The sequence below is a fragment of the Girardinichthys multiradiatus genome, chromosome 13 (genome assembly GCF_021462225.1).
Source record: "Girardinichthys multiradiatus isolate DD_20200921_A chromosome 13, DD_fGirMul_XY1, whole genome shotgun sequence".
NCBI lineage: Eukaryota > Metazoa > Chordata > Actinopteri > Cyprinodontiformes > Goodeidae > Girardinichthys > Girardinichthys multiradiatus.
The window spans coordinates 42,400,249-42,414,840 of record NC_061806.1 but is presented as its reverse complement, the minus strand read 5'-3'; the positions used below and the strand labels follow the sequence as shown (position 1 = coordinate 42,414,840).

General features: G+C 42.7%; 1 protein-coding gene across 1 annotated transcript in view; it reads right to left on the bottom strand.

Moving 5' to 3' along the window:
* nedd9 (neural precursor cell expressed, developmentally down-regulated 9) overlaps positions 1–14,592 on the bottom strand; it is a 31,194-nt gene that overhangs the window by 4,144 nt on the left and 12,458 nt on the right. Inside the window, exons 2-4 of the mRNA XM_047384395.1 lie at positions 12,561–12,935; positions 1,482–1,580; positions 359–496 (exon numbers count right to left, since the gene is read on the bottom strand). Of these exons, the coding sequence (XP_047240351.1) occupies positions 359–496; positions 1,482–1,580; positions 12,561–12,935 (612 nt within the window). The remainder of the gene's footprint in view (positions 1–358; positions 497–1,481; positions 1,581–12,560; positions 12,936–14,592) is intronic.

The following is a 14,592-nucleotide window of genomic DNA, read 5'->3' as shown; positions in this document are numbered from 1 at the left end:
TAAATAACAGGTCCCAGAGAACTCCAGGTTATTCCAAACAAACTGCTGGCTGTCCGAACGCCGCTGCAGGAATCTCTGGAAATAGGAGCGTTTTTCCTGCTGCAGTTCAAACACAAAGCCACACACTCAGTGGGTTCTGTTCAGCTCCGCTGGCAAGCAAAGCTTTAATTTAGACCAGCCACAAGAACACCATAAATATGTCCTTTGACGCATTATTCATTTAATGGAGAAAATCAGGAGAAATCTGAGGAGCTGCGTCAATAAACAGTTTTCAGCCTCCTTGATTCGGTTTTATTTGACAGAAATGAGTCGGGTGCCAGGCTGATGTGCCATGGAGTTAGACTTTCCCCTCACTCACCCCTTGGGAAGAAGGAGGAATGTCATAAACGCCTTGTGTCCGGAGGTCCATCTGGGCTGGAGGAACGTCGTACACTCCTTGATTTCTTGCTCCACCCTGCTGAGCTGGAAACATCTGACCAGGAGGAATATCGTACACCTGGAACACAGAAGTCACACGCAGCATTACAATCAGACAGGAAGGTCCGATTTGTTTGGGCCAAACCAAAGCCCGTTATTGATCAGGAAGGGGGGAAAAAACCAGAGTGGAACCGTCGGTATCCAGCAGCAACAGAAAATGTTCCACGAATAATCTGTTTTTTGTTCTGCAGCCACGGTGCCTAAAGGCTAACACACATTCCCTAAGAACAGAGAACCAGAACCAAGTTCCTTCTGAACAGGACTTCAGAAGAACATTTCCAGAATTCCTGGAAATGTTCTCATGATCTGTCCCTCTGCTGCATGTCCACGACAGGACTATCTGTTCTCAGACGCCATTACAGACCAACCTTCTGGCCAGAAGATGCATCAGCAACAAGCTGCAGGAACAGAACGATGTCATGTTGTTTTTCTGTCCTGCAGAGGAAGCATTGACCTTTACACTTTTCCACATTTAGTCATGATCCAACTACAAACATCAGTGTTTTATCGGTATTTAATGTGATAAGGATTCACTACTTGAAATTTGACTGACTTGTTTATTTCATCTTGATACACAGAAATGGTTTCCATGCAGCTGCTGAGAAGATTTGATCAGATTTCCATGTATTTGTTGCAGGCAGATATTAAAACAGAACAAACACTTCAAGACAAAACAAATAATAAGAAAGTAAATAACAGAGCTGTGGGATTTTAGAAGCAGGTGGTGATCATCATGTCTCGGAATCAGAACCAGCAGGTAGGCTGATCAGAACATAAAGAATGCTTCAACGTTTGTTCTGTTGATGCTCATCTTTTTTCTTGTTTAGTTGATGATGTGGAGCAGATATGACCCTGATTGACACATCTGCATGAAACCCAGGTGCATCGCGTCTGTTTTTGGCTCTAGTGACTTTGTTAGATGCTGTGGTGGTTGGATGGTGGATCTACAGTAGGAACAGCTGGTAGAACGGGTCATGATGCTGTAATGGGAACATGACACCTACCCCTTGTGATCTGCTGGGTGGGACGTCATACAGGTCCTGCTGGTTGTGTTGTCCGGGGCTGTAGGAGTAGGACTGGCCCACTCTGGTTGGGGTCACCACCTGTTGGACCACAACAAGGACAGAGATGCATAATGAGAGCTGCTGTCTGAAACAACAATAACAACTCCTGGCTGAACATTTCAGCACCAGCTCTCAGACCCGTGTCTGTTACAGTGCTGCTGCTCTTTAGTTGTTTTGGCTGCTTCTCATTCCTCGTCCCTCAGCAACCCTCAGTAATTACATTTGAGGCAGATATTTCCTGAGAACATCCTCCTTCTCCAGGAATCAGGAAGCCGAGTCATAAACAGACGCCTGCAGCTGCAGAGCAAACATTTCAGCTCAGTAGAGGTTCATCTAAGCTCTCTGCTCTACATGCTGCAAAGCTCAGACCTGACAACCTGCTGGGACAGACTGCCAACCAGACCATTAAAGAGGTGATGTTAATGCTGCTTTCTCCATCCCAAAACCAGTTTAGATCTGTCTGAGATCATTGTCCTGTTGGAACAAAGTTTCAACCATCTAGCTGCAGATTTGAAGAATTATTTCTTCATTAATCCATTCATTTTGTGCCATGCACCAGTACCACTGACAGCAGAACAGCCCTCAGCATGATGCCACCACCTCCCTACTAAGAGGTGTGAAAACCACACACTGAGTCCTCCCCTGGCTTCACTCTGGACCCTGTGGCTACCAGTCTTGGGTTTTTCTGAACATCTAAACCAGTTTGCTTTGTCCTGAGGAGGGCAGCTTGTGTCAGATGATTAAAACCTGGATAGAACCAAGTGTTTTCCAACAGGACAGTGATCCAAACTGGTTTTGTCCCTTGGAATGGTCCTCTAAAAGCTTCAAACACTTTGAACTTTGCTTTAAAGGTTGGGTTTGTGTCAGGAAACCAACCGTTTTTAGTTAGAAGTAGGGTTTGATAAATTATTATGAACTTTCTTCTTAGTTGCACTTGACCAACATCAAATGTGCACCAATTCTTAAAGACCGTATTCATAACAACGCTGTTCTGATTGAGGAGGACCTGAGCTAACAGTTCTATGGTACTAAAACCCAACCCAGAGGTTCTGTCCTGTAAAACGCTTCGCATTCGTTCAGCCACGATAATCTGAGCTTCGCCACAGTTTACTCTCAGAGAAGTAATGAGAGGACCATATTTCCTCTTCCTTTTCTCTTATCGATACGATCTAGATCAGAGGCAGTTAAAGTCCATCTGATTGGTCAGTTTTACAACCCGCCACAGTTTGAATCTCACAGCCTAATAAATATCTCAACCAAGTACAACTTTCCTGTTTAAAAATAATAGGACACGTTGAAGTTATGAAGACGACTACGATTCGATATATTGTGCAGCTCTAGTTTTAAAGCAGCAAAAGTTAAACCAGGTTGTTTTCAGCTGATGCTGTAAGTTTTATTTGAACGTTATTTATGAGGCTGTTTGAGTTTCAGCCACAGGCTGCGCTGGAAAATAAGACTGTGTGAAATAACTGAGGTTAAACGTTCATAACTAAACAAAACTTTGAGCAGCTGGAAGTCATTAGAGGAATACAATCAAATAAAACTTTAGCTCTATTTTATTTAAAGCTGTACATTGAATCCAATAAGGACAGTTTCATGATCAGAACGTTCTGTCTGCTCAGATAATCAGTCCAGATTCCCTCAAACCAGAGTATTTCTGCTGCAGGAAATAAAGAAGCTTTAAGACTTTCTTACTCTGTGAGGAAGAAGGAATTTAGTAAAGTTTTGTGATTAAAACCCGGATAAGAAATTCCAACACTGCATGGTTTCCCTTTCATGGATGACATCTTTGACCCTGTTAATGTTTTCTCACCTTTTTCTCCTCCTTTCCCTTCAGTGCTAACCAGCTCCTCCACCTCCTTCTCCTCAGCATCGTCTCATATCCACTAACAGCAGAGCAACAGACCTTCAGAGAGAAGCCAGGAATGCTGGGAATGTCTTTCCAGAGCTCATTCCTCCTCCTCTGCCCCCACTACTACCAGCACCCTGGATGGAGCAGTGCTGGGAAACAGGAACCATGCGTTTGACTTCTGTCACTGTGCCGTCGGATAAATGCCTAATATAATCTCTGCTGCCGGGTGGGGGGTGTTTCCTGAAGCATGACCTCAGAACGGGATTAACACTTCTGAGGAAAGTTGGGCTGGATCACCGAAAGGACCGACATGAAGAAATGGAAAAAGACGGGAGCAGAAAACGAGACTCCATCTATGGAAAGGAATTCCATTCATCTGAACCGGAGTCTGGATAACGCTGGTCCATATGTTTCCTATAATTCCCATCTGAACACAGTGATTTCAGGGGTTCATAGCTGGAATTTCTTTCTGAGCATGAATCATGCAGCGAGCATGCAGAGTCAGAGATAAAACCTACACACACACACACACACATATATATATATATATATATTACTATTACTACTAGTACTTCACAATACTCCAAGTGTAAACTGACTTTATGTTTTTTTCTCAAATCATTTTTCTGAGCGATGTGTTAGAAAAGTGTTTATGAGCACTGAGGCACATTTCTTAGCATTCAGCTTGTTTCTCATGGTTCCGTTTTCAGTAGAACTTGTAGGATGTTAAAGAACCCGGAGTTGGATCAGAAAACAAACCCAAGCAGGTCCACCGGGTCTAGTCCCATGACTGTTGCTATAAACACATCTTACGGTGTTCATCAAGTTCACTAAAAACTGAAAACTTCTCTATTGACAATACTGGGCCTGCTTGGACCTCAATATCTTATCCGTCCTTCCAGCAGAACCATCATTTAAAGTTTAAATGGGTCCCAAAAAATTGGACTTTAGTTATCACTTTTGATCCATTTTCCAGGTTCCAGTTCTGATCCCGTTCACTTCCCATTAGACGTCATCCCTGTCTGTTTCTGTATGAACTGGACCTGAAGGTTCTGTTTAACCTGTCAGATAGTTGGAGGTTAAATTCTTGCTTGTCTGCCTCTGATGTGCTGCTTGGAGCTCCACTGCAGCATCCTTCAGTATTTCCTTATGAACATATGGATCATGTCTGGTTTCTGTTGCTGCAGGTTCAGCCTGAGAGAAACAATGAAAGGATGGTGGGACGCAGACGGCAGCGACGTGTCCAGCTTTGGGTTGCCATCAGAGGCTCTTCTCTGTCCCGTCTCCTCCCGGGTGCTGCTGTAGCTGCCGGCGGCTAAATATTGACTGCATCCCATGAGGTAGGACGGCGGCAGAGGGAAGACCTCACCAAGAGCTGCAGGGCCTGCTCCACGATCAGGTCTGAACGAGTGCCGGCGGCGTTAAGCAGTCGACTCGTTAACACTCCCACCTGCTGCGCAGAGTGACTGGAGGCTCTCTCAGCAGAGGTGTGTTTGCTCTGGATCCTCACAGACTCCGGTTCAGGCAGGTAGATCTTTCCAGAGCTAATTCTAGGACATTTAATGGGTCGCATGACATCAGCAGCTACATCATGTTTTATTCCCTTATGTATCCTTGACCACTGAGCTGCAACGCTAACACTGTCTGAAGACTTCATTTAAGCTTTGCTGCAGAGTCCAAACAAAAGGGCATAAAACAGGATCCATAACCCAGTAAATATGTGGTGGATAAAAACCACTGCTGGGAGAACATAAGAAATCAGTCGGTCTTTTAAGCAAAAAATAAAGTAAAGAATAATTTCATTTAGCAGCTAATCATAGATATCAGGTGACTAAATATTTATCCAAAACGAAGGTTAGTTAATATTAAGGTAAATAAAATGAACCTTGTGCTGTCCTACAGATTTGTCTTCTAAGAGGACTGATCTTCTTGATGAGTTCTCCAGATCTCCTGGAGCTCTTTCACAGTTTTTGGGCCTTTTACAGCTTATTTGTCCTCAGTAACTAAATGACTGATTTATTCTATTGTTTGATGGTTCAGGTTTCAGTGCATTCAGGTAAATTAAGGATTCGCAACTTTAAATGTTGCAACGCACCATTTCTACAGTTTGAAATCCTTATAGTGAGTCGCAGTGACCAGGGTAGGATGATCTGGAGTCATGTGGAGAAGCACTGCTCCTTCCCCTCCTGATGCTGTGCACTGCCAGTCAGCTGACTGCTCCATTTTCCCTTGCTAGCACAAAAGATCAATTGGGCTGTTCAGAAAGAGTCAAGGTGTGTAAACTAAAGGAGCAACATCTATGTCTAATTAAGGAAACATTGTTTTAAAACTACAGTTTTTATGTCTGTTAAACAGCTGACTGCAGGCTACCGGAGCAGAGAGCCTGACTAGTTAACCTGCAAATAACAGCTTGTTATATTCTGCAAAAACCAGTTGGAGAATACTCCTTAAAGTGTTTATTTTGTATTTTTACTTAAATGTGTTAAAATCTTAAATATTAAACGCTATTACTGTAATTATGAATATATGACATTTTAGCAGCAGTAGGAAAAACAACAGCAGAAGAGCTATGATCATGTTTGTCGTTCTTGTTTGAAATATTTGTGTAGATAAAATGAGGATCATCATCCTGGGAGCATCTCATCCTGACCCATGTGTGTTTTAGTCTTAGTGGGAGGTGAGTTCCTGCAAAAACAAAAATCTGAAAGAGATTGAAAACAAAAGGACGTGTCAGGTCACGTCTCTGAGAGACAGGAAAAAGCTGCCAGCAGTGTCTTTAGGTGAGGTTTCTATCTGACTGCTGTTGATTTATGCTACTGTTGGGACCACACAGCCATGGGTGTTCAACACTAAAACTCCGGTACATACTTTCCTGGAACCTTTCAAAATAAAGTGCATTAACCTTCTTCCAGCACAGCCAGGAAATGGGGTAACTGCGGACTTCCTGTGGCGCCAATACCCAAATAAAAGCCCCACTTTTCCACAAGTCTTTCTCTTCCACACCGATGACCATCGGGTCAGGAGGGAACAGCTGAATGTCTTTTGCTGGCAAAAGGACATAAATTCAACTGGATCCAAGAACCGATCATTTGCAAAAGTTAAGTAGAATGAAATACTGTCTGTGTATCCGGTATTTTCATTCATGAACGGAGAAATTAAGTTGTAAGAGTTGCTTACATTTTCTCTTCGAGGCCCCACAGAAGCAAACGGTGTTCCGAGAGAAGCTGTTTCGACAAGCCGAGTCTGGAGGAAAGACGACGTCCTCAACCGTGTTTACGGTAACGAACAGCTGGTTACCTTCTGATCGGGAGAAACTGAGGAAGTTAGCGGGAAGCTAACTCTTTGTTCACGACGGATATCTTCTTCAAACTTCGCCTTGGGACGACATTCCCTCAACAGCTTCAGAGGTTGGGGTTTGGGCAGATTAACAGATTGGTTTAGGATGAAATGATCTGAACGTTTTCATGTTATGAAGTTTGTTTTGTGGAACTCGGCTATCTTGGTGCTAGCATGCTACCTGTAGCACCCAGGCCGGTTCGGGTTCTTTGTATGTTTTAAAGTTAAGATAAACTTTATTTAAAGGGTGGTTTTAACCAGAACATTGCTCATAATGCGCCGTCAGCGCTTATGCATTTTAACCCTTTTATTAACCTGGTATTTTAAAGGTATGTGTTGATTCTGGCGCTAAGCTATCTTCTAGCTTAGCACTTTAGCTAGCTTCTTTGTTAGCCCAACGGCCAGCCGGTAAGAACACGTGTGCTAGCATTAAGGCTAGTCAACAGAAAGGTTGTTAGTTTTCAAGCTAGTAAATAATAGTTCCTGAACATCATTTACTAAAGTTGATAACTAAGTAAACACCATTAAGCCCCATTTCTCCAGAAAGATTTGGCTCTTTTCCAAAATACTCAATAATATTTCTTCAAATATTATTTTAATAAATGAAGGCAGTTAATTAAACACCGTTGAGAATTAGTCATCCAGGAGGTTGGTTTTATTCAGCAGATCATTATTTTATTAAAATAATATTTAATCTGATCTTACATTGTGAATGGTTGTCTAAACGTTTGCTGATTATTGTCTAAGTTGGTTCCAAGACTAACTTAACTTAATTTCCAGATTCTTCAAGATAATCCGTGGTTCTCAAACATAAACATTGCATGGTAATGTTGCATCACTCTTTTGGTCATAATTATCAATCATCTTTAATCAACTTGTTTATATTGTACATAGTCCATTAGTCTTCATTATTCTTTAATTCTGCTTGGTAGTTTAGTTGAATTGTTTTAGCAAAGTAAAGAGTTTATTGATTGAAATATGTTTGACTTTGAGTTGACTTATTTTTGTTAATAAATTCTTGTATTTTAATAAATTGTGTGAATTTATTCCATATATGTGCAGAGTTTATGCTGTTCAATAATGTCAGAGCTCGTCTCACACCTTTCTATTCTGTCCTAATACCATCGCCTTACTGGGCTGGTATTCACAGGACAACCCTTAACAGACCGAAATATTAATTTGTAAAATATTAATATTAAAATATTAAATAATATTCTCAGATTCATATTTACAACACTACCTATCAAGGAATCCGTGTTTCACACCTTTTCATTGGCTCTGTGCACAATCACAGCCTTTTGGTCCCTCGCCTCTTTAATCCATCCATCTGGTTGCTAACTGCCTTCAGTTCTGTCAGGGCTCTGCTGATTGGAGCCATGAAAGATGAAATCTTTCCAACCAGCAGCACCAAACAGTCCGTTACAGCAACCTTTTCTGTTGAATCACAGCACCATAATGGCTCCAGCTTATTAAAGCTCCAAACTAATTAATGCAGGTAATTAAGCCTGGAATCCCACGAGGAAGTCAGCCGTCTCCAAAGTATGTCCAAGTGGCTAAACCCAAACAGCTTAAAGCGAGGGGTGATCATCTGCTGGGATCAGAGCAGGAGTTTAATCCTCTGCTGAGTGAGTAACGCTAATGGATGTGTCTGACATCCAGAAGTTCCTTTCCAAGAAGAACATATCCAGCAGAAACAATGTGGATGAGGGAATGTCCAGGCAGGAACGCTAGGCTCATGTGTACCAGGCGTGTCTGATGAAGGAGGTTTAAGGATCCAGGTATTGAACACCCCCCCACATAGATTTTCATTGCTTACTGGCTGCAGGGTGTTGAGACAATCATACCATTATATTATCAGGAAATATTGAAATGACAATTTTTCTCATGATGCTCTTTCTTATATGTGCTTCCAACTCTCTCTGTGACCTTTGGCCTCTTAGTGACAACTATCTGTGTCAGATGTAGCCTTCATCCAACAGGCCAAGCAGAGTATCTGCAGGCAAATGGTGAATTTATGACAGCTGGAATAGAACAGCCAACAGAAAGATTATTCCAAATATCTGCAACATTAATATTGCACACAGAGATAATGATAAGATAATTGGCTTCTTATTATGGAGATGATGCTCTTCAGCCCAGAGGATTCAAGCCGAACTGATGACTATAAAGACACTTCCTGTTCTTCAAAATAAAAGCACTGTCTGATTCATTGAGACATTTGACATTAATAGATGTTCACATATTTTCACTATTTTTCCACCAAACATTAATGCACATGGCCACACAGTGGCGCAGTGGATAGCAGCTGCCTTGCAAGAAGAAGGTCCTGGGTTCAGATCCCGGCCTGGGGTACTTCTGCATGAAGATTGCAGGGCCTGCGTGGGATCTCTCCGGGTACTAAAGTACAAATAAAGTATAAAATAACGAAGCTGTTGCAGAACTAGAGAGCATCTTCAGTGACAGACTGCTGCATCCTAGGTGCACAAAGGAGCATTATCACAGATCCTTCCTCCCAGCAGCTGTTAGACATTATAACCATCACTGCTTGCAACAAACGCAGTAAGTATTCATACCCCTGCTATTATTTGGACAGTTTTTCCTCTTTTTGTAAATAGTCTGTTTTTATGCACGATTATACATGCAGATTTTCTACATTTTAAAATAATTCTACTCAGTTGCATACTTCATTTAATCTGAGGATGCTTAGTATAATAACTGTACAGTATTTTCTTCTTATGTTGTAATTTGTCACTCAATCAGCATAACTCATCCTTCTTTTTTGGTTTTTATATTTTTACTTTTGTGTGGATCTGAATGTTTTACTTTGCTGCTGAAACACCTGAATTTTCCCACTGAGGGACAATAATTCTATTCTATTCTGTTCTATTGTAAAATGTAAAAGGAGGATCAGAGTAGAAACAAAACCTGGTCTGTTTTTATTTACATTTTATGAACAAATGGCATTTTGAATATTCTTTATTCCTCAGTAGTCATCTGAAACATGGCTATTAGCACCACAGCAGTCAGGTCCTTCTTATAACTGCTGAGCAGCTTTTTGAATGTGTCCACAGATGTTTGACTATTTATCTCTGGTGGTGAGCTCCAAGCCTTTGAGGCTTGAAGGTACCAGGTCCTTCCTCTTCTGCAGGACAGTTTCTGCCGTCCATCACATTCAGCTATTTAAAAGATATTTTGGTCTGAACCAACGTGGCGAGCAGACAGTCCAGCCCTCAGAGCGGCTAAAATAGCAGAACTGAGCTAGTTGTCTTTGTTTCCTTTAGACATGAAAAGGAATCTGTTATGGTTTGAGTTTATGGTTGGCTTAAAGAGCAGCATAGCCTGCATTCCTCCATCTGTCCTCTAATACTTGATCACATTTACTGCTTGAAAGTTTCCAGAGGAGGAAATGTCACCGCAGAGCAGATTATTCTGGTGAGGTTGATTTATGAAGACGGCACGCCCTGGTAGCCCATAAACACTTGTCAGAGCACTTCCTGAATTTATCCTGCAGTTCATTAAACCTTTTGTTGCACCAGATTGGATCAGTGAAGAAGGAAGTGCTCATAGGAGTGGACCTCGTGAAAGCAGAAGAGAAGAAAGAAAAAGAGCGTCTGGAAGGAGCTGATAAGAGCAGATATTTGAACTCTGAACCTGGTCTGTCTTTAAACAGCATGACCTTATCATCTCAGGCGAGGAAGAAGAGGAAATCAGCAGCAGGCTGAGATGAACGGGCCTCTCAGAGCTGAGGGATGAAACTGGCTCCAGAGCTCCAGGCTTCTGTCCAACATGGTCCCGGCATGGAGGTCATGAAGGAGGGGCATCCCAGGACAAGAAGACTGCATCAAACCAAGCAGCCAAACCTCAGGGTCCATTTATACACCAGAACCTCCAAGCCACATCAAGAGGAAACAACCGCTCTGGGTTTGCTGAAGTGAGCCAGCACGCAACCAGAACACGAAGAGCTCGACAAACAGAACCCTAGCTCTGTGGCTGTTCCTGGGAATACTGGTTAAGCTGGGAACCAGCCTCAAATATCATTCTAGGAAGCAGAACCACATTGGTGCTTCACAGATTACAGGAATCTGTTTTAAAAATAGCAGATGGGCCTGCTTAGTGATGAGATGACCAGGAGTTTGGAAATACATTCTCACAGCTCCAGATCCAAACATCCACATACGCTCACTTTTATGCAGCTTATTAAAAACTGCCGTAGAAGGTAGGTTTTATCTGCATGGTCCCTGATTGCCATTAATTATCATCCTATTTTCAGCATAAATATGATTAAAAGCTAAATATTTACTCAACATTTTCCAGGAAAAAAATCTAAATTTTAAAGATATTCCTGTTCTGTAAGCCATCATGTTTTACCGGGTCACAACAAGAAGCAGGAAAAAAATCAAACGGGTCCAATACAGAACCGTCTAATCTAACTGCAGTACCATAACATCTACCAGCAGCTCTACCAGAACCAACCACCGGAGCATAGCCAGGCCTTTTCTGGACACGTTATCTTTTTAATTCACAGGAACAAACTGATCTGAAGACCTGATACACGTCCAGAACTCCATTTCATCTATTTAGTATCAGGATTACAGCAGAAAGCAGCCACTCCTCACAGACACGTTCATCTCCTTAATCCCACCTCTGGGCCGAACCTGCTGCAGTGGCTGACAGACATGTCCTGCTGCACCGTCTCTGGATCCTACGTTAAGCTGCTGGCGCCTGCAGCCTGTTTGTCTTTTTAAACACACACCCGAGCTTGTTTCTATGACGACTGCAGCAGATCATTTAAAAAAAACACCCTGAAGATGCTAAAATCTCGTTGAGCATCTAATTACCATCCGTCTCCTGGAGGAGAGATGGCGTCTGAGGTGCTGGAAGCAGTTCAACGCTTCAATGAATGGGGACATGTTCTCATCATGTTCTAGCACCGACCTGCCACTGAATTATCGGATTTAATCATCTCTGAAATTCAAAACCTCTTAACGTTCCCCCCAAAACACCTAAACACTGCTGTAAAATGCATCCCGAGTTCAATTAACATAGTTCTTCAACCCTTTGGAGCAAATTCAGAAGCTTGGTCTCTCTGTAAAAGTGACACTCTGAATATTCAACCTGAACTGTCAAACTTATGGTAACTGCAGCTATTTAATAGTTATGGAAGTTGCAGAACACAGAAATGTAATTTTCTAACCTTGTCTGGGTTTTGTTTTGCTTGCTTTTACATAACTGTTCATGGATGGGTAATGACATGGTCTCAGAAATCCAACAGGTCTACAGATACAAGTCTGACCTACTACAAGTTTAAATTTGGTAACGATAACCCAGGAAATGTTCTGGAAACTTTTTCTGAGTGTTTGTCCAAACATCTTCAAAAGACTGTGGTTCCTGAGTCATAAACTAAAAGTCCAAACATGGTAGAAGAAGGTCTTGTCCCACTTCACACAGGTAAGCAAACCTCTTCTCTGTCCCCCAGGCTCCATGAAAATTCAGTTTTATGAATTAATAACGTTCTGGTCCCAATATGCTGAGAGTGTTATGGAAGGAGGGAAACTAATGCATGAAAATGCAGCCAAAGTCCAAAAAAACAATCTTCGAAAAACCTGGAAAACTGTTGATAAAGACTGTTTTAAAAGATGAAGATGAAGGTGTGTTCTGGACAAACACGTCACGTTCTTGACACATTTCTCAAGGACAGAGAAATCAGAAGACCCAGCCGCTCGTTATGTCGTCATTTCTCATCCCTGAACGTAATTAATCAGGAGGCAAATTGACAGATTAACTGATAAACAGAGCAGTAATTAGGTTTAGCTGAAATTAAAATGACTCGCCATGCTGGGTGTGTTCTCAGCAGCCAGGATGCTTCTCGGTGGGACCTGGTAGACCTCCTGTCCTGCAGGAACCTGGTAGATTCCCTGCTGCTGCTTGTATAGCCCCTGGGCCCCGGAACTGACCACCTGCTGGAGGTTCTGGACAGGAGACTGGGCGGCAACAGCGGCCGATGGCTGGGCCTCGAACATCGGGCCAATTAGCAGCTTCAGGCGGTTCCCGGGGGCGATGCCTTGGCGGCCATGCAGAGAGCAGAGCCACCATCCTTCCAGGCCGCCTGTGTTCTGCTCAATGACGGTTAGGATGTCCCCCTTCCTGAAGGCCAGCTCCTCCGGAGACTCTGGCACGTTATCATACAACGCTTTGGCCATCAGGTTCTGCAAAGACAAAGATCAGACTTTAGGTTTCCTTAAATTATTCATCAGCAAGAAGCAACAACAGCCTGGAGTTTCTGCAACAAACACGCTACATTTCAGGGTGGAGAAATCCCTTCAGTCGAGGAGTTTAATGCTTTGGGAAATGGCTCCTTGATCCGACACGGTTCAATGGACTGATCCTGTTGCTGCATCCAGCTCAGAAGGGAAAGATAAATTAAGCCCATAATGTTCTCTTGATTGATGAAATCGGCTTCTTCCAATCAGAACGCTGAGCCTTATCAAAGTAACGCTCCGTAAAAATGATTTACTCGTAATCTCATAAATATCGTAAATGACTAAATGCATTTCACATTTTTAGAAACGGATTCTTGTAGCCTGATGGGAGCTGTCAGACAGACAACCCAATCAGAGCACAGCCTGACGCGTTTAACTGTCCTAGTCCAAGACAGGAAACAGCAGCTTTTCTCAAAGGCTAAGGACACTGGTTATACTTGGAAAGTATCAGATCAACAAACCTGACGGAGCGAAGTAAATCTGGACAAAACCTCTGCTAACTTTTGTTTTACTGTCACTGTAAATTTTCTAGAATGCCGCAGGATCAAAAGAAGACCAGAAGTCCTGGTGAAACTGATACCATCTGGTTCACAGCAGGTTTATCACCTTTGGACTGATTAATGCTCTGAGTTTCCAGTTTAATCTGTATGCTGGGATCCCCAGCCCCAGAGTTCAGAAGCATCTTTATTCAGTGATTTAATAAATGAAAGCTGAAGTGGACCTCCAGATTTGAAAGCGGAGCTGACTTCACCCTCCGGTTTCTCGCGGGATGTCGTTTAAATCAAACCCTGAACTTGGAGAGCTTTTCTTATCCCACGCACCACTTCAGAAAACTTTTCTTCAAAAGGTCTGACGAAGGTTCAGGGATAATGACTGAAACCCAGAGATTCTGCAGATAGGAGAAGCCCGGGAGCACCCGCCGCCGCCGGTGCTGCTGGCTTTGAGTGGGCCATTTAAGGCTAATTACCGCAGTAAATGCATCGGTTCTTGAGCCTTTTCTAACCAGTGAAGGAGGTAACTGGGCATGAATGCTTCCTTTGAACCTTCAGCTCTCTGGAGCTGCCCAGCAGTCTTGCACTTTTACCCTGCACCCTCCATTAAGAGCAATTAGGAAATACGGGACTTGCTCAAAGGCACGTTGACATTAGATATCAAGGGAGAGCAGAGTACAAGCACAGCAAATGTCATTGCAGTCAAATTGAACTCAACTATCAGCAGAGCGTCTGTTGTTTACTGAAAAGTCTAAATTAAAAATCAGAGTGACAAATATTTGCAAAGAATTTGACCCAGTTATGTTTTCCTCCTTGATCATCCAAAACTTTCCATTTAGGATATTGAATCAGTTCCTGAGTCAAAGAGAAAGTAAAGGAGCATTTTTGTTGTGCTCAGCTGCTCATTGTGGAAATCAGGAAGCTTTCTTTGTGGCTGCTGCTGGTTCCAAGCTTTCTCGAACTTCTGTTGACCTTCCTCTTTCTGCCAGTGTAATCCACGCAGTCCTCATGTGAAACTTTCAACCGTTATCTCCCTCTCTGTCTCGGGTTGGGGCCTCCCAGTCTATTGTCCAAACCCCCCAACAGGGCCTGGAGCCAGAAGCACCCGCCCC